Source organism: Phymastichus coffea, unplaced genomic scaffold (assembly GCF_024137745.1).
Source record: "Phymastichus coffea isolate CEN01 unplaced genomic scaffold, Cenicafe_Pcof_1.1 PCOF00059, whole genome shotgun sequence".
In the NCBI taxonomy this organism is placed as follows: Eukaryota; Metazoa; Arthropoda; class Insecta; order Hymenoptera; family Eulophidae; genus Phymastichus; species Phymastichus coffea.
Genome location: NW_026706870.1, coordinates 646,085 through 671,000, shown reverse-complemented (window position 1 = coordinate 671,000; position 24,916 = coordinate 646,085). Strand labels below are relative to the sequence as shown.

Genomic DNA, 24,916 nt, shown 5'->3' with positions numbered 1-24,916 from the left:
ATTATTTGGTGTACAAGTATAGCTATATTGTTTTATTCACTCTGCATCATTTTGGCATATATGCAAGATTTATTTTTTTAAAGGCCGACATCAAACAAAGTTATGCTTCAAATTAATCAATAATCAAACGAGACCACCTCATTCATCATTTGTTGATATTTAATCTTTAAAATCACGTTTGAACCTTGACAAAACAGTCATTAGATACGTTGCTGTAACGTTCTTTTAAAAATTAATATTGTAGATATTTATAAAACATAATTATTAAGCAACAAAAATCTTCAAATAGTGCACCCATTCAGAGCATGAGTTATAAAAATCAGTTTGAATTAAAACCATCCTATTAATCGTAATCTTAGAGGGACAATCAATTAAACTACCTGCACATTAAAATTCGGAATAGACGAGTTTTCTGCGTTTCTTGAACTATAATAACAAAAATCATTAGTCATGAAATTAAACAATCTGAAGATCGTTTCTCATCGATAACATCTACGTTTTTCAACGAATGAATATAATTATTTTCAAGGCTACATGCCCATGTATTTTTTTATCACCGCAAGATTAAAGATCCCATCATCGGCTTATGTACAATGATAGTTTTTGTAAACGAATACATAAATAATTTAACTTTATTTTAAAAACATTGTTGTGCATAAAAAACAGCACACAAGAAAAAAAAATAAAAGTCTTTGATCCATAAACGCGAGACTCGTGTGTTCCTATGTAAATCAAATTTACGTTTTCGGATTTTTCAACGTTTCAGTTTTTATTGATGCAATTTAGGAAAAGGAATATTTATTTTCGATGTTTATAGATGTGAGATACGAATTGAGACGTGGGAGTGTCAAAGCAATTTAAAATTTCAATAATAATAATGTTCAACACACTATGACACGTAATTTTTTTTTAATATGATCATAAGTTAACTGAATAATAATTACGAAGATCTTCTTAGTAAACTGATTGAATTGTCGACACAGAATTTTGATTAGTCACGCATGCGCTGAGTTCTTTATACTTTCAGACAGCTGATTTAGATTGTTACGGTCGAATGTGCAATAGACGTTAGTAAATAAGTGAGACTAATTTGCAAAATCACGCTGAGTGCGCGGATGATCTTTCGTTTTTCAAAGCCAACACTTCACGATTAAATACAGGATTATGCTCAGTCTTTAATGACACGAGCTCAAGATAAAGCTGCGTGATTTTCTGTAGAAGAATCAAATATTCTTAGCATCTAATTATATGTTTATATTTCGTTACATATAGTTGTACGTCGAATTTTACGAAACGTCGTGGGAATATCATTGCTAGTATCATTGCTGCCGAATTTAGTGACAGTACACTGCCGTTCGCTATCGTGTTTTACATCCAAGAAAAGTGCAAGCAAATCTATTGGTCACGTCGGTTTTTCGACAGTTTTCGTGATGTACTAAGAACCATAGGCCAAATTTCGTCACGAGTACAGTGACGAACCTATGGTCGGATTTTACGTCTTTTAAAGTTCTTTTCTACTTTCTGGAGTCAATGAGCGCGCCAGAAAAGTCAGGTACGAGACGGGGCGACATCATAAATAATCTTATAGATCTCAAAAATGACTAATAGACCGATGGGTTCAGTAAGTTGATCACTGATTTTAAATTTGGCTTAAAGTATCAGCGTTTATTTGCGACGGAAACTCATTCTCGATATGAGCAAATATGATTCGAAGGTGTCCGGTGACTTGCACAACCTTTGGAGATAGGTTGGGAAACAAACGCGATCACGATGACTTTTTTTATTTGAAAGAATTGTCACGGGTGCGACACCCGAGACTGAAATTAATACATCATTTTTCTAAAATTTGTTAACTACGTATGGATATTGCTTTCTCGTAGAGGAGATTCATTAAATTTTATTTTAGAGTATTGTCGTAATTTTAATTCTTTTTGAAAAAAAAACGTTTCTCTAGCTATTCCCGTTTCAAAGTTACATTGCAAAACGTTTAAAAAATCTTATGTTGACAAAAAGTGTATGAAACTTTTTAAAAATTTTACCGAAGATCTCTCACATCATTAGTGAAATATCTTACAAGTCTCAAGTCTTTGTATGAATTAGTTTCCGCAAAAAGATGTTCGTGTCTAAAAATAGACCTTTGTTGTTCTTACGATAACAGGAGTAAATTGATTCGAATCGATTTGAAATTTGGCACAAATATTGATTATATTAAATAATGAACCGAGTTATTTGTACAGGTCCTTTGGGTCAATGTAGGGGAAAACAAATATTTATGGAAAAATATTAGAAATTGAATTTGTTGACGTGGAAGCTAACTACAAATGAGTTGGCAGTGTTTTTTATTGTGCATTTATAAAAATGTAGTGAATTTAATTTACGTCTAAAGACGGTGATACATAAAATAACCTCGATCGTTAAAGATAAATAAACACGTGCGTTCTTATAAATTTTGGTTTTGATTCTCGCCTGAGTCTTTATTTTCGATATCAGCGTCTCGATTTATAAATAGATTGTAGATAGCGGGACCTGAGAAAATTTACTAACATTGAATATTTTTATATCCATAGATAACGATTTATCACTTTCGGAGCGTTCTGTGCAGTATGTTTACTACAAAAATATTCGAAGACCAACGCTGATTTCCAGCTGTCATTTATGTTTATATTTACGGTTTCAAGCATGCACCAAATTAAATTTAAGCAGCCGATGATATTGGAGGAAATTCACGACAAAAATTTTCCCATTCATACGGTCGTTATATGTTTATAGGGAAGTTTTAAGTGTGGTCTATCTTTCCTGATATCGTTGAAAACATTCCGAGTGGTACTCGTTATAATAATTGCAATTTTAAATAAAAGTATACACAATTGTGCTTTGTTAAAAATAAATTGAAAATATTATTCTTACACAATATGTTATTATTGATAAATGTGAGAGTAGTCGAGGTGCAAAGGGCACAAGGAGTGAAGCTCCTCTAGTGTGTGCGTACATACGTGCTACGTGCGTGTGTGTATAATACCATTGCATAAGGACAATCATATAAATGTTCACAAATGCTGATCAGTCAGTTATTCTACGAATATTAACAAATTAGCAATACTAACAATAGAACATGTATATAACGAAGGAGAGTACAATACTAGGAGCGACCCAGCTCGTCGTTATCATATTTGCATGACATGTGCCGTCGGCTGTGCGACCTTTCTTGCGACGCATACTCAGCGGTGTTTCTTCTCTCCTTACGATCACTCACAGATTTAGTCATATCAGTTTTTCCAAAATTATGAATTGTTTTTTCTTCGTGAAATTCGAAAAAACCGATAAAAAAACATGAAAAAATAATCTACTTTGAATATCGGCTAAACTGGTCCTTACAAAGACAACGATCCTCTCAAAATGATTTCCGTACACTCTAGCAGTGAAGCTCGTCGACAAAGAATCAACTGAATTTCACGAGTTGATTCAATATAATAAAAGTTCATTATCCAATTGGTCAATATCGTAGTATCATCGGAATTACGTGCATCGAACATAATTGCGTCGTATCTATATGCGTACGGAGTAAACGCAACTGTGCGCGCTGGGCGGTACGACGGTCACAGCGCAAACTGCATTGGCGCGACCACTACGCAGTCAGCAATCCAACCCAAGAGGAGAAAGGCCTATTGGGAGTCCCGTTGGGGCGGAGCAGCCCAATGAAACTGCACAAGGCTGCTTATACGTAGAAGTATACGAATGGACGTCGCGGACAGACTTTTTATTTTTAGAATACATCACTTTGCTTTTGATATCCATACATAATTACAACTATAGTTTAACACCATGTGCTAACTCAATTAACTACTTATTTGGACGTTCAATTGAAATTGGTACAATTATTGAACTAGAGTATATAAATTCACTTTAATTCGACGCCGCTAAATTCACATGTAAAAATGTGCTCCGTACTCGAGATAGATGCACCTGTTTTGCTTGATAATACTAAATTATATCGAAAATACTCGTTATTTATAGTACTGTCCGTATGATCCGTACGTATAACATATATTTTTCTAAATCGCACATATTTCGTATTCTCGAAAAAGTGAGCGCGAGCGTGACTTTCATTTGATGCGAGCTACGAGCAACGTAAAATTTTATAGTAAAGATAGTTAGAATAAAGTTCGTGATTGTATATTTAAATGTGACATTAAAATTGACTATTCAAAAAAAATTTTACCATACTTTCGATAATGCATCGTATATTAGGTTTCATTTTCCAGGAAGATATAAAGAAAAAAAAAATTTATTTCAAATAATTTTAAACAAATTTGTTGCTATGTAATGCAGTCTACGATGCTTAAACATTTTACTTGGCTCATATTGCTCGGTAAGTTGGCAGAGATATTATAATCATCGTATACTTAACTCGTTCAGGTGTTTTCACACTGTATATGACATGTCTTTCCTTATATTGGACTTTGCCTTTACGAAATTGATTTTGAAAAATATAGAATCATAGTTGTGTTTTATAACTTCTTTATTAGCGATTGATCGATCTGCACCGCTTAGATGAGCTTCCCAAGTTTTGTGAGTTCTATTTACTACATATTTTCGATTTCAATGTATATCATGAAGAAAAGAGCAGATTATATAATGGATAATAACATTCTTTTTACTGTGAAATGAAACACCAATGAATGCAACAGATTTTTCAATTCCATTTGATTAGCAATTTTGTTGAACTCTTAGGTATAGGAAAGCCGTCATATGTCAAGGCACTGATTGATAAAGAGAATAGAGCAATCTCCAACGTAACATTTGCTCTATTCAAAATTCAGATTCCTTTTGTCGTTTCCATCGCGAACACGGCCAAAGATTTCGATGAGGAGTATTTGCACGAATGTAGTGGTTCGCTGATATCTGACAAGCTTGTTCTCACCGTTGCACACTGCTTGGATAATAAAGAACTAACCGATTTACAAGTTTTTGTCGGATCTAACAATTTGAGAAACACCCGAGCATATGAGATTGAGTCATGGATCATTTACTGCGAGTGGTACATTCTGAAAAATTATCAAGATTGCGATAGTAAAGCAAATGATATAGCAATTATACAGGTACTTTTTTATTATTTCGGATGTTAAAAGCTTTTTTATTATTTTTCTCAAGATTAACTTGAATTTATTATTTATCTTTTAAGCTAATTAAAGCCGTGGAAAATTTACCAAATAACCTGCATTTTAAGCCAGCAATTTTGTCATTCAAAGAAAAAGACCAACTGCTTATGGCAAACGATTCGTTTGTTTTTACCGTTGGCTGGGGCAGTACTCAATCAGTTTATCCAACTGTCTTACTGAAAATAACTGCTTTAAAACTGATATCAGATACCGAATGTGAGGAAAGATTGAAAAAAATAGGTGCTTCGGCTGTTGTCACCCGGCAATTCATTTGCAGTATGGGAGAGCCTTCTTGGATCCTCCTCACCGACGTAAGGATAGATTTTATTGATGCAATTTTTTTGGATGGATCTCGTGATAGAAAATGATTTCAGGGTGACAGCGGTGGTCCTCTATTAAACCGTAATTATGCTATTATAGGCATTAATAAAGGTGTGATACCAAATCAATACGATAGAAAGCTTTGCAAGGAAGTTGTACGTACGTACAAGTCGAACGTGCATATGAACTTATCCTCGTATAAAAATTTCATCAAAGAGATTATGATGTTGGGTGTATCGGGATGTTTGAGCAAACCCAATGTTCCAGTATAAAACCTTGCCTTCCTTTTTGAACAATCGCATAATGTTTATATATATGCATCACGTTAGTGTCGGATAAATATTTCACGTGTCAATGGAAATAATAAAAATAACTCAAATGATATAAGCCGTCTCTATAATAATCTGTGTTAACGAAGAAATGATATGTGTATTTGCTTAATGACATACGTTATATATGTCCCCTTGTAAAAAACTAATGGATGCATTTTATTAATGATCTGTTTGGCTGAGATACGTTCTCGTAGTATACTGTTATGTAACAGTAAATAAGCATATATTTATGGTTTCAAATTTATAGATTTTATTATTAGTAAACATTCAATTTATCGTAATTGTTATAGATCATCCTAGAGATATGAAAGTAAAAAAATACGATAAGTGTTATTGTTTTAACGCTCATTTTAAGAAACTACAACAGCGAGTAAATCGTTTCGTAAAAACAAGGGATTGTGATTTGAAGTTATTGTGATTATTTTAGATTACTAATCAATAATCTGATAGTTAAATGTGTACAATTGAAATAAAAATTGTGATATTGCAATATTTAGTCAAAGAGTAAGATAAACGTTTAATGGTAATTTGACCCATATAGTTGAAAAGAACTATAAAAGGTTATTTATAGCTGTTTTCGTTATGAATTATAAATTTGGGAAACCAAGATTTAGATTATTTTGGAATACGCGGAACTGTATCATATTAATGCACATTTTTCCTTTCTGATAAATGTTTTGTAAAAAAATTTAAAAATCCACCTTTGAAAAAAGTAATTTATGTTAAATATGTTAATCAATGTGATAAGCGTATCTGACGTCACTAGTATGGCTACACATGTACTTATTGCTATGGATGTATGGATAATTGAATTTAATACTCCTAATGTTATTGATATTAAGCGGGTTTTTTATGTATAAATGTACTAAAATGTTCTTTATGAAGAGACACTAAATATTTTTCTAGATATCAATAGTAAGGTGCAAAAGTCAGAATTGCAAGGACTTTAATTAAAAAAAAAGTCATTCTACCAGTTTTTGAAGGGAATCTGTTAGCTTCAAGGTATGTTCTTCATCATTTTTTGTAATTAAAATTTTTAACTCAGAAAAAGTATATTTATCAAGTTCATTTTTGTTATTGGTCTGCCTGAAGCAAACTGGTGTATAAAGTACAATACATGTAGGTTATAAACAAATAAGTGTCCGTGAACAATGCAGTAAATTTGTTACAGTTATATTTTTTCGAAGGTTAAAAAACAAATTGTATATTGAACAATTGATGCAAAACACAATTTGCGAATACTTATTATTTAGGTTCTAATAAATATGGAAAAATTTCTAAGCATGCAGGTAAAATTATAGTCCATATAAAGATCTTGAAGCAGACAAAAGTTTCGTTAAAGAAAATTATTCAATTAAAAAATTGGTAAGAGATTACTACACTGAGAGAAATGGTCTATGAAATTTTACAAATATTTCATAAATTTTTATCAAACAGTAAAGTAATTTGGTTAGGGACATCTATCTAATTGATGGTTATACTTGTTTTGACTTTTTACTAACAGCATATCAAAATATACAAACATTTAAATAATTTTTACTCAACGTTTCAAAAAAATACTTTATATCTCTAAAAAGTATTGTAAAAAGAAATTTATTAATTATAATACAGTAACAATTTTTTTTTGTATGGTAAAAATTAACTTTTAGTGTGGTAAAAATTTACTTTTTGTCATAATTGCTATAGTATTTGTCTAGTTTTACCGGGCAATATAGTAAAATTTAATAACATCTTCTGGTAGTAATGTCGCGAGCATGCGCGATGACCTACCGGCATAGTTAAAATGAAATCATAACCGTCATTTCATCGTAAATGAAAGTACATTAGCTTGCCGTTATAAACTAAGTTTCCTACCGTTATAACCTTTGTTTTTTCCCACCTTCAGATAACATTTTCACTTTTTCCTCTTAATTTTTCATTCATTCCATCAAGCAATCGTTATTTTTCTTACTGTGACATAACCTGCAAAAGCTTATTTTGAATTTCCTTTGTAAGGTGCATTTTTATTTGATATATTTTTTACGGAGCATTAGCAGAAATCAATTTCGCTTAGAAACACAACAGGTTAAACATTGTATTCATGTTTTTTTATTAATATATATGCTAAGTTAAAGAAAATCTATTGTATTTTAATGGTTTGTTAATTTCACCGATCTTAAGTACAACTAATGATGAAGATAGTGCTGTGCAAGCAGATGTGGTGGTAGATCAACCTGTGATTGATGCTGTAAATATTTTATAATATATTTGAAATTATATTATTTATTTTTATTTATATAACTGTATCTGAAGAAGTGAGTTGAATTACATTTTAGAGGTTGGAAAACTATTTACAGTCAATCAATCACAAAAGATAAAGAAGTTTTGAAAAGGTGTAACAATAACAGCAATTATCTTTCTAAAAATACACATAGTCTGCTTGTAATACTAGTTATTCAACGTGAAAAAGAGTGGAAGTTTAGAAATGTTCCTCCCAATGAGCATTTTATTTTTTTCAGTCAGTTTTTCAATATGTTTATGTAAAAACTAGTTGACAGTATTTAATCTTTCCTTAATTTTTTCAGCATTTCAAATGAAAGATTTGATAATCTTACTGATGAAATAGTGAGCATTTTTGAGAATGAATACAAGTCAACATATTATCCACCTTTTAAAGGCTATCCTAAGTACCGAATACCTACATTAGGTAAACTGTGGGATCATTATATTTACGAAAAGAAGCGTTTAATGTCACATGGTATGATTCACTACAGATCAGTCAATCGTTCGAATTAAAATAAAAACACAAAATAATCCGCAAGACGATCGATGTTACCGCACGTGCATTATTATCTGACAAAGTAGAAATCGTCGTTTTCTGAGGCGCTCGCGTAGATTCTCTTTCTCTCTCTCTCTCTCTCTCTCTCTCTCTCTCTCTCTCTCTCTCTCTTTCTGCTCAGACATATTTTCTATTTTTGTAAAAGCGCCCGGCGGGGCTTTCCCTCAGTCAGCCGCGGCGTTCGGAGCGCAACTGATCTCTCTTTCACGTTCCCTCGGTCTTTGTGATTGTTCGTAGTTTTTATTTTTTATCGACACTAGCGTGACTTGCACGTTCGCGATGGATGTGACGGACGACGCGGTGGTGCCACAGAAAAATGACATTGACGACGAGGAGCGAAATGACGTGCAGTTGATCTATGACGAGCCAACTGTGGAGGTCACTTACGATGAACCTGTCTTTACCGAGACCGATGACGATATCACCATGACCACCACAAGGCGGAAAGTCACCAGGACCAAGTATCGGATCCAAGAGGTGATTTGTGCAGTTTCAGTTTTGTGACGTGATCCATTGTGCTGTCTATCGCTCTCGCGCACATATACAGCGCGAACGACTTACATATGATTTTGAATTGTCTCGCGACTGCTGTTGCTCTTGGCAAGCGACGTCGTGCACGAGAACAATGACTATTATCTTTCAGTTTTGTTATCGACGCGAGTCTCGGCGAAGAACGCTGTTTCTCTCTTTGCCCCCGAGTGTGAAACGGATTTCAGCTGTCGACCGGATGCTCCGGGAAAGCTCTCGGAGGAAAAAAACACGTGCGCACAGCACACTCGGCCACGCACACGCAGACAAGCTCTCCCCTCCCGCGAGCCAAACTCGGCGGCGCTTCCAAATGGATTCTTTTTCGAGATACGCTCGACATCACGCACACCTCAACATTTTTTGGTTGCTCTATTTATACCCAGCCAGATCTGATCCATAAAACCGATACACTTTTCATCCCATCGGAGAAACGTTGTCCTTTCTCCTGCGCGCGGAGCCGCGTCACACAAGTTTACACGCGATTGAAGCCGATCCGATGCAGGCCATCTGAGATTCAGCTCCAGCTTCGATCTTCTTCTCTTTAGTTGGATGAAAAAGCGGCTTTCAAGCTCTTTCGTATAATGTTTGCCAATCTATAAACAAACGGTCGCCGCGGAAATAGATTTTTGCCGACGTCTTTTTCTTTTTTGAAAGAGCGAGAGAGAGAGAGAGAAAGGAGTGAGACAAAATTAAGATAAAGAGAGCGTTAAAATTGTCGATGATTCAAAATTGACAAATGGCTTATTGAAAACTCATATCGTTGTTTTTCTTTCTTCGAGCGTAATATCGACAAATTAATGTATCGTTAAATATTCGGTCGAAATCCCTGAAAAAGAAATGAAAAAATCGCAAACGAATACACAGCAAAAGAGCATATCTGCAGAATATAGTCCGGACATCGAGTTCTCCGAAAATCCGCGGCTGCCATTTTATCACTCGAAAGGGCCTGCTCTCTCTCTCTCTTTCTCTCTCCATGTGCCTTCGATAAATCAAAGCGAAAATAAGAGACGTCAGTCTGTCTCTTTCTATCTTTGACGCGCAGTGGCCGCGGAGGCGGCGGCAGCGGCGCGAATTTACGTCACTGTCACCGACGATTTTAGAATTTTAGCGATCGTTGGAGAGCCGCAACGACGACGACGACGAGCTCTTGACACGTGCAATTTTGCACGCGAGGCCCGCACTTTAATTAGCCGACTGCCCCCGTGATAAGTGCATGGTAATTAACGAGCTTCGGTTTCCCCTCCCAATTATCCTGCCCGTGATTACAACACTTGTCGCGCGAAATCCCGTTCGGTCGCATTGTTTTCATACGAATCGGGGGGAGAAAAAGAACATCACGGCAATAGCGGCTGCGTCGTCGACGTTTTTCCTTTTCTTTTTCCACTGAAATTCCCTTGATAAATATAAGCGATCGGCCCGTTACGCAAGTGGGATCAGAAGAAAATCGCAATGTCGATCAAACCATCAGCTTTGAAAATAGTATCGAGGTCGGAGTATAAGCTGCGGCCGTGTGGTTTTGCTGGACCGGCGAATAATCGGCGGAACAGCGCGGAGACAACGCTCTCGCACGTGCACGTCTGCGGCTCCCTTCGTTGCACCGAACTTTCGGTTATTCGAGATCTAACGAGTTTTAGGTTCGCCCACACTTTGCTACAGCGGTAGGGGAGAAAAAGGAGAGCCGCGTGGTCGAATCGGCTGGAAACTTTTCGGAAGAGTTTTATTTTAAGGTCCTGCCTCGGGCCGAGCTGATTCGACAAACGGCAATAAACTCGCGATACAGCAGTTCGGCGTACTGTTATGCGAGCCGCAGAAAGGCCAAGTGCCCCGCTGAAAGAATCTCTGTCTCTGCCCGTGCCGCAGGCAACTTTTTCTAAATAAGCTTACCCGGAAAAATTCGCCGCCCGCGCGCGGACGACAAAAGTTTAATTTGAAATAATAGCGAGAGACGGCAGGTTGGTACAGTCAGCGGGTTTAAAATAAGGAAAGCGTCCTCGTCGTCGTCGTCGTCGTCTTCGCCACTTGCCACATTAATTCTCGACGGGCCGATTCTCGTTGCTTCCGAACATCTGTTCGAAATAGACGACTCGTGGCTGCGCTCCGCTTCGCTGAATTCTACCTATCCAATCGGCTGATGCCTAACTTTATAGTTTGATGCTTCCTTTGTGATTGCGGAAGATGATGATCCGTCGCGTTGATCTCGCTGAAGTCTTTGAATAAACTCCGGATCAACGTTCAAGATTTCATCAGTTCCGATGAATAATTTTTTGGCATTGCAGAATCTGCGCGCAAATATTTGGCAAGGCGCTGCTGTGATAATTTTGTGCTTTATTCTACCGAAAGAAACGACCGCCGCGGCATTATACCCACGCGATATCCAAGTGCGAATGCATCAACGAGGAAAGTGACGTCGACATTCGTCACGTCGTCACACGAGTACACAGGTGCGCAAACTCGATGCTTCGAGTACTCAAGCGCGGCGAACAATGTGAAAACGCGCCGAAGCGGCAATGAGACGCTCTACCAAGGAAAGAGTGAAATAAATCAAAAAGCAGATACCCCTTTAGCATTGGCCTCAAAAAGCTCCAGAGGTCGTCGCCGCGCGCGCGCGTGTGTGCATAGTCGCGCGTCGCGGGCTCGTAGGTGTCTTAGGGGTCAAGTCGCTCTGACTTGCGAAACTTTTGGCTCGTCAGAGCGCGCGCGCGCGCGAACTCTTCTCCGAGGAACGCTTCGCAGAGCCGAACGCGCCCCCCCGACGTGGTTCTTCGCGCGCATCGGAGCCAAATAAAGCGAAAAAACAAATAAATAAATAAGTCGGAGGAGGAGGTGCGGGTGGTCGCGTGGAGCGCGGTACCGTCGATTCGCCCGCGATCGAGTTCCAACTTTCTTCAACCTCGCCTGTCACCTCGCGAATCAAGCGTCCCTGCCAAAGCCGATCTCGTCGTTGTTCGTATATTCAAACCGTGGAAAATATTTGGCAAACGCGCTTTGGTATTTGTAATTTACCGGACCACAATGCGCGCGATCGTTCAATTTACGCTAAACGCTAGAAAAGAGATCGGCAAGGATAAGCCAGAGCCAGCAGTGAAATTTATTAATGGGCTATATTTATACGAGCGGAAAACTCGTTGACGCAAATGAATCTGAAAATTGAAGAGTAGATTGGTTATATATGTATCGAATACATACACGTCGTTCGGATTGATTTATACAAACAAACGTCAACTTTCTACCTGTAGAATGGTTTACTGCAGCGATGGCATTCCATCGAACGAACCTTGTTTGTCTTGTATTCTCTGTCTCAATCATCGGAGGCTCGCGCACATTTGAAACAGAAGTGCTTTTACGAGCGAAAGCAATATCGTTAGCTGATGCAAGCTCGATTATCCAATTGTTTTTCCGTTCGCTCTCAAATTTGGAAAGCGCGTAATTCATTCGCCAGAAACGAATAAGAAAATAAACCAAAATCATCTTGAGGTCATCTGCCAGTAAACAAAAGTGAATCGAGGCATGATAGTGTCAAGGTACACTGCCGCGGCTGTTTATTTCGCGCGCAAATCCAATTCGTCAAGTCGCTGAAGTTGCCCGCCTCTTCGTTGTACTCGACGACGATCTCGCCGTCTCCCGCGGAAACGTTTCTCGCGCAATCGACCAACGCGAGCTCATGCGCTCGCGCGCACAACGCCGAGAATTGTTTATTTATAAAGTTCACTTAGATTCGCAAAATGGCACGGGCGCGACGGAAATATATAAGCGATGTAATAAAGAAGCGAAACTGACGATCGCGTCAGCTACACGTCAACCGGCCGCGCGTATCTATTTATTTTCTCTTTGTCGAAAGTCGGACGAGATGTTGGGGCTGTCGTCCATGCCCGACGCCTTGTAATGCGTAAGCCAGAAATACACTGGCGCACCTTCGCGATTCGATTTTACGCTTTGGTATTTACTCGGGCGCGCGTGCGCCGTACTTCTTGTACGCTGTGTGCTCGTGTTTTTTTTTTTTTTTTCTTTTTTTTTTCTTCTGTTTTTTGTTCTCTTTTTTATTTTCGCCGGAAAATGGACGAGGATGCTTCGCGTAAATCTGTTGTCGCGTGGGAAACGTCTGGGCGCATCGGTGAGGCGACGAAAGACACGAGAAAAACCCACATCCGCGGCAGAAAGAGCAAGAGCGCGTCGTTCTGCTGCAATGTAAATTAAATCGCGCGTGCCAGTGAATTTCCTTTTTTCTTTTTTTTCATTTCATAGGAAAATATTTAGAAACGACATAAAAAGTTCGCTCTTTTTAAATTAACGACAGTACACCGAGAGATACCATAAAACAACGTCAGCCTGCAGCAATTCTTAAAAATTCCGGCGGAAATGCATTCTGCCTCGTTGATGTAATAGAAACGAAGAGCTTTTATTCGATAACTTGCACGGTGAAAATGACTGGTTTTGTCTCGGATAACATTGACCAAATCTCATCAAGACTGGGATGTTTGAGATACTCCACCCTGTAAAGACCGTCTCCAACTGAATTAGCTGCCTTCGACAAAGCATCTTGATTAATCGGACGCGATATGTTCTGCAAAAAAAAAACAAAAAAATAAATAATCGCGTGCGCGAGCATAAAGTCGCCATCGAGATCAGAATCTCGCGGAGGAGAGAGAATCCCACACGCTAAGCTCAGTTCAACTCCCAATCGTGTCGGGCAGATCCAAAAATACGGTACTGTACGACTCGCGCGAGCTTCGTTCGACGGTCGCTTATAAGTTATATAAAAGCGCCCGGCGAGAGTGAACCGGGCGGCCAGAGCGCGGAGAGACTTCTCGCGAAAATCGGCGAGTCGACCGCGTTGCGTCAGAGAGCACTGCTTTGCTTCCGGTGCCTCGGGGCCAAGGAGCCGCCCAGGGCAAACGATCCAATTTCGCAGGACATTAAAAGCGCGCGCCCGCGTCAGACATCCAATTCCGACGGCGGCGGCGCTTTGTGTTTGTTTCTCCCCCGGCCGAGTAGAAAAGTCGCCGTCTCGCGGCCTTGGACAATCTTCGCCTCGTCGAATTAGTGCGTTCGTCATTCCGGACGACGACCACTTGGCTTTACCGACACTGCGCAACGTATCCCTCGAACAATAGCCCGCGAAAGCAAGAAAGCAACACACTGCACTTCTCGAGTGCACCAGGGAAGAAACTGCAAGAGGATAGTCCGGGACGATCGATGATTGCGGAGATATCGAGGGAAAATGAAAATAAACTTGAGCAATAAAAATACCAAAGTATGAAAACTGTTGATCAAGATATTAGCAGCATGTTTTAGCCAAATTATAGAATAATCTTTCATATAGGTGTTAATTTTACAATATTCATGATATTATTGCTACTTCATCTTATAATCGTAGCATGCTGTCTTGATTCCCTTATAATTTTTTAAATGATAAATTTTGTAATGATGGAAAGAAGGAAAATAGTGAAAGATGGAAATTCACTTAATTTTAATTATATTCAGCAACGTTTCGTCAGCACATTTGCTGACATCTTTAGGCTGATTTCTCTCGTAGCCAAATTATTATAGGCTAAAGTGAATAGCTCGTAGCACAGTATTGTATTGTAACTTGACTGTGTTACGAGCTATTCGTATCATCGTTCAAAATCAGCCTGAAGAGGTCAGCAAATGTGCCGACGAAACGTTGCTGAATATAATTAAAATTAAGTGAATTTCCATCTTTCACTATTTCCCTTCTTTCCATCATTACAAAATTTGTCATTTATCTTATAATATCCACTTCCATGAGAACTTGAGTCGTTTTCTATTGAAAAATATATAATTTTTTTCGAAATAAGTCGACTAAAAGTCTGAATTAATGTATCATACGCTCATTAACCCTAAAGTATCGTTCCAAATTTTTTTAAATATCATAGTTACAATCTCTACATATCTGTAAAATTATACGAGCAAAAAGATATATTTCGTAAAAATCGTTTTCAGCATAATCGGATAAGTGCAGTAAAAATTCAATTGTATACTGTTATTATTGTCATAACATGTTATACGATGCTATTTCTACTCTTATTGTGTGTTAAATACAATAACTGAAATGGCATTGAAGTCACGTGAAAAACCCGAAATCATGCAATTGAAAATATTCGCTATTATCAAAGTAGCATTTGCCGACGTTGGACGCAGCGTGTCTCGATTGTCGCCATCGCAATTCCATTTCGCGAGGGGCGAAACGTGCGTATACATATATACACATATATTTACACTGGGCAACGTTTTATGCGCACGTACGCGCAAATAGAGCTGAAATTATTAATAAGCTCTCGCGGTCCGATTAGGATTTGTCCAGTCTAATGAGCGCGAAAGTGCTGGCGGTGGTGTGTGCGCTTTTGCGCGTTTAATTTACCGTCAGAAACACGCGTCTGGGCTACGACGATGACGGGGCCTAATTGAATCATCGCGACTACCATAAAGTTCGCTCCATTTATTCCCCCGACCCTGCCTGCGCGATTGAAACCTGCGGCAAGCTATAACGGACCGCGGAATCGTTCGCTGCGATGGTGCGCGCGCGGAAAAAGCGCCGAGTCGAAAGCGATATCTAAATCCGAACGAGGGCAAAACGTATTAATTGGGTTATTGCGCCCGGAAGAGGTATATAATAGGCCTCGTTGAGAGCGCTGCCCGCGTGCCGCTCGGTTTTAGCGCGCGCAGGTAAGCAACCGCGACAAATGGGCCGTGGCGTGCCTCGACGCGATCGGTTTCCTCTTGGCAATTAGCGCCGCTGCGGCCCCTACGCCGGCCGATCGCGCTCCGTTGGAGTGCGCGTCGCTTGTCGATTCTTTCGTTCGCCCGTCGTCGCCGTCATTCCGACTCGTCACTGGGACGTCGCTTCGTTGCTTGTACCGATGACGGATCTCAAGTCCGCTTCGCTTCCGAATACTCGTCGTTGTCGGCACTGGAAATTCAATTATTCTCAAGAATAATTGAAGAACTCGCAGACAGTGCGAAAGCATCGGATCACCGAGAAGTAAGACATGAAGTTGACTCGCATTTGACAACCGAAAATTATCGCGATAGCGCGCAAATGGTTGTAATCGCGCGAAGCGCAGCTAATGCATGTAACGACCGCGGCGTCTCTCAATTAGACTCTTGTAAGCGCCGCGAACGCTTGGCAAACGATTCGCGCCTTGCGACTCTGAAATAGAAGCCAAAGAACGATTTACCCTTTGCCGCGAGAGACTGCTGTGTAGCATCGAAATACTACGGCCCTTTGAGCAGCGAATTACACGTCTCAGACCTACTTAGCACCGCTATTATGTTGAGCCAGTCTACACGTGGATTTGCTTCTTTATTACATATCGTAGCTAAATAATAATTATGCAGTTTGGCAAACTAACGTGGAAGGTGACTCGTTACCTAATAAATAATGATTTTCTATTCAAATGGTTCAAATCCCATTGTCGTTTATACTTGGATTATACTTGTCTTATTAAGTTCTGTGCCAAATTTCATGCCGTTTGCATGCTCATTCGTTCAGCTATTCATTATTATGTGCTGTTTTTTTCTCATAGCGGCCATTCAAAGTAGTTTTTGTGCATCGAATAACTACCTACACTATCTCAAAATAAACCAGTTTGTATGGGCGCAAAGTGAGAAAATCAATGGACCAAATTTTTCATCATACAAGGATAATCCAAGATTTCAAAGTTATTGGGATCAAATATTCTTGTTCAAAGTGTATCGAAAAACGTAAATATTAACGTCCTAATAACAGTGAAAACAAAGTTTTAGTTTTATATTAAAAGTACTTTTATTAAAATGCCAACCTAAACTCAAAGGGCAAAAGGTATCCATAAATGATTTTCAACATTTACTTCGTAAATTATAGAGAATCAAGAATTTTTCATTAAAAAGATGATCTACACTCGAGAAATTTTTATTTCTCTTTATGAATTTTCCAAAGGGCTTAGCAAGTCTATTTGCGCGGACTACTATTTTTTCACTAAGTCGGTACTGAGAATGCCATCAACTCCAAACTATAACAATATCGTGATCGAAAGAAAATCAGTTTCATAAACACGCATAATGGATCATCTAAAAAATAAGCGTTATTATATACTTCCGCTCCACATTATCATTAATGTAGCGATTAAAACAAAATAAATTTGTTCGAAGAAAGCAGAGCAGAGAGCCCATAGAAGCATGTTTGGCATGTGTGCGCCCGCGTGTGTATATATATACGCAACGGCGAGAATATGTACGAGCGCCAGCTGCGCGATCGGACTTGTAAGTCAGTTGCATGGTGGAAATTAGGATATTAATCTACGTCCCTCGTTACACCGTCGCAGGTGCGACCGCGTGACGACGACGACGACGACGACGACGACGATGTGTCGTTCACCCCTTTTTACGATGTTTCAAGCTTTGGCACCTTCTGCAACTGATGTGTGCGCGTGTGTGCTTCAACGACTCGCAAGAATAGCAACTGTTACGTCTATTTGTGTACTTTTATGATTTTCTTTGCTTTCCTTTGGCGCTGGAAGGGTCGATGATGACGGAGGATTGATAGTTTATTTTTGAAAACGCGCGGACTATTCAATATCGTGTTACATAGAAGAGAAGAAAAATTCACAACGCAAAGCTTCCAGAAAGCGAAATAACCATTCGACGTGTCACTTGTGACGAATGCACGCGTAAGATTGAAACCGCTGCACGGCGACGGTAACTGAGATTACCCGTTATTCGGCTTCTTCTTGCTTAACTGGAAGTTTTGGTAGAACAGAAAAGTATCGAAGAAAAAACGGCTAGAATGCCAATAAAAATAAACGAGACGTAATTATCATTTTTCTGGACATTCACCTTAACGACTTGGTCAAATATATGCGACGCAGCCTTGGAAACGCACGAGATCAAGTTCAACCGAGTCCACGCAAAGAAGCTTACGAGGCGCGCATCAATTTTCGGAAAAACGAGTCGCTTGTGCCGCTTCAAACAAGAACTAGACGACATTTCCATCCGCATGCGAATCGAAATGAAGACTTCGCACCCGTGTGTTTTTGGTGTATTCGGGCCGGTATGCTTTCTAGCGCGTTCTTGCCTTCAATTGGCTCTATTTTGTGAACGCCAAGTCCCATGCCTGTTTGACGCTCTTTGCGGCAGATTTTTCTTTGTCGTTTTTTCGCGATTACCATGGTTGTAACTTCGAGTTGCGCGCGTGAAAGGATCGATTTAACGCGAATGCTACGTATTTTCCTTTGACAACTTGACAACATTTTCGGCAATCAATATGTGTGTGGTCAAAATGCACGAGGGTGAAGAAGTAGAAATTTCGAGGTGAAGGCAGATATATGAATTTAGGTAGAGCGAAAAAGACACGGAAGTGGAAATGATACGTTTGCGTGCGCGGAACGGCTAGAAATGCTATTTGTACATCGGGGTTTTCCCAAACAAAGCCGTGAAAAATGAAAACGAGAACTGGCTCAAACATGCTGCTGAATGCAGTCCACGTGCGATTATCTCTTCGTCCGTAGGACTTTCCGTCGTCGTCCCTCTATGCGCACGCAAAAACTGTTTGCGTTTCAACTGTTTCCACGCGACCGCGTGAATAGCCTTTCGTAGCCGAGACTTTTAACTATTCGAATCATTCGGTTCGATCGATACGCGCAAACGCATGCGATTGCGTGTCTCGAGCTACGTTTTGAGTTTGTTTTACTCGCCCCACGCGCGCGATTTCAGGCACGTGTCCGCATGAATTATTCAAAGATTCCGCTGGCGCTCCGCGGGTTGCTGCGGGTAAAACAACCTATTGTTTGTTTCCCTTTTTCATCGTGGAACCTCGGAAAGTCGCTTTACAAATTCGCGGGAGTCCGTTACTTGTGCGCTAAAAACAATATTTGCGTGAAAGAAAAAAAAATAAATTCCCCGCGGAATGAATAACAAAGAAAGCAAAGAGTGTAGATTCCTTTCTTTTTCGTCCCAAGTTCATTGAACTCAAGTTCAGTTTAGTCGCTTAACAATGTTCGATCTTGAGAGCGTTTCGACGAAGTGGTAAGCAGTAATTGTAAATTGTTCCGCGCGGTAATAAAATGAAACTGTGAGCTTATGCTGACCCAGTTAGGTAGAGAGAAAAAGTAGAAGTGGTTGTTTTTTTTTTTCAATTTTACCAAGTGTTTGAAGAAAGTTTGTCGGATCACGTTGGAGTCGGATAAAAATCGAGGCAATCTTAATTGATTAATTTGGACGAAGGTAGCCGCACAGTGCGTTCTCCTTCCCAGACCCGTTGCACATCAGACCAGTTTGCGTAAGCGACGCAGATCCCGGGGTAGATCATCCGCATCATGACCACGGAATACTGAAAGAGGGGGAGAGAAAGAGAGGGAATTGAATATGCTCACATACATCTGGCGGATATCCGCTCTAAACCACATCGGCTGATTTGTTTGAATTGGCCCATTGCGACGACGATAAGACTAAGGCTTGCGCAAAATACTGCGACGAGGCCCTACATTTACCTTGCGTGTGGTCTCTATGTTAGAGAAGCGTAAAATAATCCACTTCGGAAGAAAAAATTAACCATTATATCTTGCTTACCCGTGCTTTCCATATTCGAGTACGCATGATAATTATACACGATTTTAAAAATGGAAACATCCTCCAACATTCATATCAATATATTGAAAAGGAATCTGCCGCGGGATGTGAAAAATTTTCAATAAGAAAAGTACCAGTTTTTATATTTTCGTCGTTTTTCTGGTAGATATACTAACCTCGTCAGGCTATTTGTCAAATAAAAAAAAAATTACGCAATATTCATCCTCTCAGCTCTCAGTGAATCGTTTTGCTAACAATATATACTTATACGCAGAATTCGTGTTTAAATCTTCAGCCATATAATTAAAGTTCCGTCTGTTTAACGACCGCAAAAGCACCACTTAAGTTGCGAAATGCAAAAAATGAACGATCGACTCATCGTTTCAGGGAGCAATAATGGCAATTGCCTGTTTTTTATATCATCGATTGAGCTGAGATTCGTGATGGTGTAATAATATTTACTGAAGTAATCGAAAGTGTTTTCATTTTCATAACTTTTTACGTACAAATTTACTACATTCAATAATCGTACTTGACACACTCAAGTCAATATCGAAAGAGGAGTTATTTTCGATTTTCATGCTTTTTACGTGTAGGCCAAGTAAATACAGAAGCGAATCGCGAGCTCGATCCTTTGGATCAATTTATTACGAAAAAAAAAAGAAAAAGCGCCCGCACAGTGGAATTCAGCGTGACGACAGCCGAAAGCAAGCGGCGAAGGTGATAGTGTCGGCTCTTCGAAAAATCGGACGACCGCCAGTAGAAAAGCCAGCAAGCACGGCGTTATACGATGCGGTCCGCGAGTCGGCTCGTCAGACGCTGCGATCACATGAATGGCGCCGAGCGAGCTGCAGCACAACCGCCCACTGTCCTCGGCAAGCCGGCTGAATGGTTTGAAAGACGCGCGGCGAGCGGCGCCCGCTAAATCCGTCTTCTTGGCCGTTACGCGCGAGGCGTTCGGAAAGTTTTTGCGGCCGCAGATGTAAACAGACACAGCGAACTGGCCATTTACGGTCCTATTCGGTATATGCTGCCGTTTATTTATTAATATTTTTTATTCTTCTTGCAGCGTTGCTTTGGCAATAGTAATATTTTCGAAATATTGTTTTCTCGTTCGACGTTGCATGTTTGATAGGTTAAAAGCGTTGGCCCATTGTTGGGTTCGGATTATCAGTATCGCATCGATATAATGAAAAGAACAAGACACAATTGAGACGACACCGTGATATTCACCTACCGGTTTGAATTTTCAATCGTCGCAAGCTCGGGCCAACGGCGCGGCTACTTTGTGCTGCCACCTGCGTGACTCGATCGACCGGTAAGTGTGGTAAGACAAGCGGATGATTCAGTTGGTAACGAAGGCAGTGATAAATTCACAATAATATCACCTGAGAGCATTTTTTATTCTATATTCATGTAGCCATACAAATGTCAACTGACATTCTTGAATTATAATAAAACGCGTCATAAAATAATTCGTATATGTGTTACATAATCTCTCGTGTACAAAGTCAATTATCGTTAAGAAAGCTTAAAAACGTTACGAATGCAGCAAATTTAAGGATCTGTATTTTACTATGTACACGCACAAACACCATCGTAGACTGTTGTTACAGTTGTAGAAAGTATTACAAAATACTTTCGATTCAACTTGAACATTAGCAACTTTTTAACCGCGATCTGTGTCAGCAGTGTATACAAATATACCGAAGCCGCCTATTCCAGATGCTCGATTGTTTCTATTTTCATGCCGACGACGGCATCTCGAGTAATTTTCCGTTTCTCTATAAATTACCAATGATCTTTAACTACTCTCGTGACATTCTCTATTTTCATTAAAGACATAACGGCGCGCGCTCGAAAGTCACGTTATTAATTGTAGACGTCTCGTCGCTTGCCAGTTGGACTTTCTTTCCGCCGTATGACTGTGCAACAGCAACAACCAAAAAACACGCTTTTAGCTCTCTTCAACTGATACTTCACGCCAGAAGTAGACGCTCATTTGTCGAATGTCAGTCACGAGTTGCACTTGACGCATCTTTTCTAAAGTCATCAGTTCATTCTGATCGAATTGCGAATGCCTTTGTTTTCTCGTACAAAGAATCATAGCTTTGTTCTTAGAGTTGTCCGCGAAGAGAAAATCCTTTGGCAAAAATTAATTTTTCAATCTATGTATACGTTCCAACATTTTTATCATAATAGATCTAATAGTAAGCACATGAAGTAAACGTAGTTGCAGATAACTATTCTATCGAAACGATAATTATTTATTGCTAATAATCAGAAAGTATTTATTATTGAGTATTTATTCTATCAATACTCGGAAGTTGGATAGTTATTTGAATGAACGCGGAAGTGCGGCTCTGACTTTAGCTCATGTGACTGATATATTCGAAATTTAATTTTCTTGCACACACACAAAATAAAACACTTGATCAGCCACAGCAACCGTCCACCGGAATCGATAAAGCTCCGCTAATTCCTAGTTTACAACTAGAATAACCGTTTAAAGGGATCGCTTAATTATAAAACGTCTCGCTTGGCTTCCAGCGAGGAAGCGCGAGTTTTTCTTATGAAACAAGATCTTACGGTACATTTGTATGCAGGTTCAATACGGTAAAACAGTTTGCTATACCTGCATGCGTGTACGTGTATAGGTGTGTGTCGAAATTCCGGAAAATTAGGAATAGCTGCGCCATATAGTTTCATCACGCGTATGATACATCGAAGCGCGAGAATGCAAAACATTATCCGACGCCAAAAATCGTATTCCCGACGAATCGTCTGCCTGAAAATAAATACGCGCGCTTACTCTCTAATTTGCGCGGATTTCTCTGGCGGAAAGAAAAAATTGGTATTTCGTAAGAATTTGTCGACGGTGTCTTCGTTAATTCTCACGCGCGTTCGCATCGAGTTTGACTTTCGATGCGTGCACGTTAGAATATTTAAAGCACGGGCGTTACCTAGATTTTCAACGGCGAGCGTATAGTCTACAATTAACTCGGTGAACGTCAATGCGATCATTTTCTTCCTATCTCACTTGAAAGCCCCGCCGTGAGATGAGAATTTCCGATTGTTCCCACTAGACGGTCGCTTGAAAATCGCCACGAGCGTTGGCCAATCTTTGCCACTCGGAGAGATGCGAACCCCGCGACAAGTAAAACAAACTTAATCCATAACTTGAAAGGACTACAATCAGATCGTCGCGAGCGACGTCGCGTCTTACATAAACTGCGGAGTGCCAAATATTATTTCAGCTCCGGCAATACAAATGTAGCCGACGGGTCTTGCTCTTTCTGCGTTCAAAGCTAAAACTATAAACAATGCGGAAAAGTTTTGCGTTCACTCTTAGCTTTAGCTTTCCATTCGCGATCGAATGAAACATCGATAAACGAGAAAGAGCAATTTCACGCGGTTGTGTGTGGACGATGGCGTGGGGTGTTGGTTGGTATATGGTCACGCCAATTAGCTTCGCGGCTCCACGAACCGTGACTGCCGTATTTATAATCGCCAATTACCTAACAGACACCTCTTTGTGTTCGTCTGTCGGTGTTTCGTACGTTCGTTCACCGGCCTTTTTCTCGAGAGGCGGCGCGCTCCTTGCTCCCCGTCGCGCTATGATGTTTACAACTGCATCCCGCCCGTTGTATCTTTATCGATTGCAAGCCCTTCGACGTCCGGTGCGATTTTTCATTTGGGTTGCCTTTCAATTTGTCGCTTTCAACGTCAAATTAGATTCAAATCGCGTAATCTTAACGATTGCCATTCGCTAAACGAGTCTTATACAAATCTGAAAGCATTATAACGTGCACTCTTTGACAAATTTCACTTCATAATTTATGCCTCGACGTTTTCTGTTCCTTTCCAAAATTCTTGGCACGGCTTCCAAGTATAAACGCTTTCAGATTACATACCACATTGACTTCAATTAAAATTTGAAGTTTACACAGCTGTTACGTCATTATTACATAATTGCGCGCTCTTTAGCATAATTCAAATACATGCTCGACGACAATGTTTCTCTCAAGAGACTTGCGAACAAATCAATCGCTCGATCGCGCAAATAATAATTTTTCTCCCGATCGGGCAATCCGGCAAGAGCCAATCGGAGGTCGATTATTATCAAGCGCGCGACCTTTCCGCGCGAGGGCAGCGACGCCGGCGAGTACATAGTTGAGCGCTTCCTCGTGCTCTCTCGCTTTCAATCCGCAATCTCTTCAATCCGCGCGCTCTCCTCTCTCTCTCTCTCTCTCTCTCTCTCTCTCTCTCTCTCTCTCGCTCTAGCTGCTACACTGCCGCATCAAGAATAGATCCGCAACAACTCCATCCCGAAATAATATTCGCCCGCCGTGTTTCCGCGATGAGCGCCAGCGCGCGCAAGAAAAAAAAAGAGACAACGCAATCCCCCGATTATACGGGTTTCGCTTTACTTCTTCGTGACGGGTACAGGGAAGTTCAACTCTGCACAGCGTCCGCGCGACCAGCGAGTCTTCGACATGTCGAGATGATAATTCATTCATTTGAAACTTCATTCTTCGTTACCTTTCGAAGCTCGACTGATTTTTTCTTCAATTTTCTGTTTCAGGTAATTCATTGCGACAAACAACATTTGGCAGAGACGACAAATTTTAATGGCAATGTTGATCGACTTCACGCGTGAGGCGTTATAATTATCTTATAATTTCACTGTTGCTATTTATTTTTCGTGCGTGTACTTCCATTAATTAGTGTTCAAAATTAGAATTGGTATAAAAGTGTTCTTCAATAAATAATCTTTAGTGTCGGTGCCACGATTTTGTTTTTTTTTTCAAATGAAGTTTTATTTTTTCTACTTCAGTTTCTTCGTCATCTATTCGTTCCTTTGACTTAGTTTTACGCAAGAATAACATTTCAAAAAAATATTTGCGAAAAAAAAGCGTTTCACAGAAAGCAAAATTAAAAAATCGAAAATCTAAATTTTCGATTTTTTATATTTGCTAAAATTAGCAGGCGACGAAATGCGAACGACACGGCAAATAAATTAAAAATTTGTAATTCCTCATTTCCGTAGCCTTCCAATGATTTTTCAACGTCTCCCGGAGCTTTTCCGACAATTCCCTCGCTCGCGGCATCGCGTCCCTCTGCCAGGGCAAGGCTGTCCTTCAGCGAGAGAGCAGCCTCCCCGTCGAATCCAAACGAAGCCCGATCGGCCGCGC

The 24,916-nt window shown here is 39.8% G+C and overlaps 2 protein-coding genes across 9 annotated transcripts in view; both read left to right on the top strand.

The window, feature by feature from the left end:
- The first annotated feature begins 1,215 nt into the window (after positions 1-1,215).
- LOC131666607 (tabserin-like) lies at positions 1,216-24,548 on the top strand. Of its 4 annotated transcripts, none has more exons than XM_058939432.1 (5): positions 1,216-1,621; positions 2,568-4,369; positions 4,732-5,099; positions 5,183-5,470; positions 5,534-6,294. In XM_058939432.1, exons 2-5 carry the CDS (start codon positions 4,324-4,326, stop codon positions 5,750-5,752), a joined length of 921 nt encoding a protein of 306 aa, XP_058795415.1. In that variant the 5' UTR covers positions 1,216-1,621; positions 2,568-4,323; the 3' UTR covers positions 5,753-6,294. The 4 variants fall into 4 exon arrangements, with proteins under 4 accessions (XP_058795415.1, XP_058795416.1, XP_058795417.1 ...); XM_058939433.1 differs by having other exon boundaries at positions 1,531-1,552; XM_058939434.1 differs by lacking the exons at positions 1,216-1,621; positions 2,568-4,369; positions 5,534-6,294 and adding exons at positions 6,719-6,814; positions 24,307-24,548 and having other exon boundaries at positions 4,485-5,099.
- Positions 8,813-24,916, top strand: part of LOC131666604 (tropomodulin) — a 37,221-nt gene continuing 21,117 nt past the window's right edge. For 4 of the 5 annotated variants that reach the window (XM_058939427.1, XM_058939422.1, XM_058939420.1 and 1 more), the window contains exon 1: positions 8,813-9,107. In XM_058939427.1, coding sequence (XP_058795410.1) covers positions 8,910-9,107 — 198 coding nt within the window. In that variant the 5' untranslated portion in view covers positions 8,813-8,909. The remainder of the gene's footprint in view (positions 9,108-24,916) is intronic. The other variant, XM_058939425.1, reaches the window with a different exon arrangement.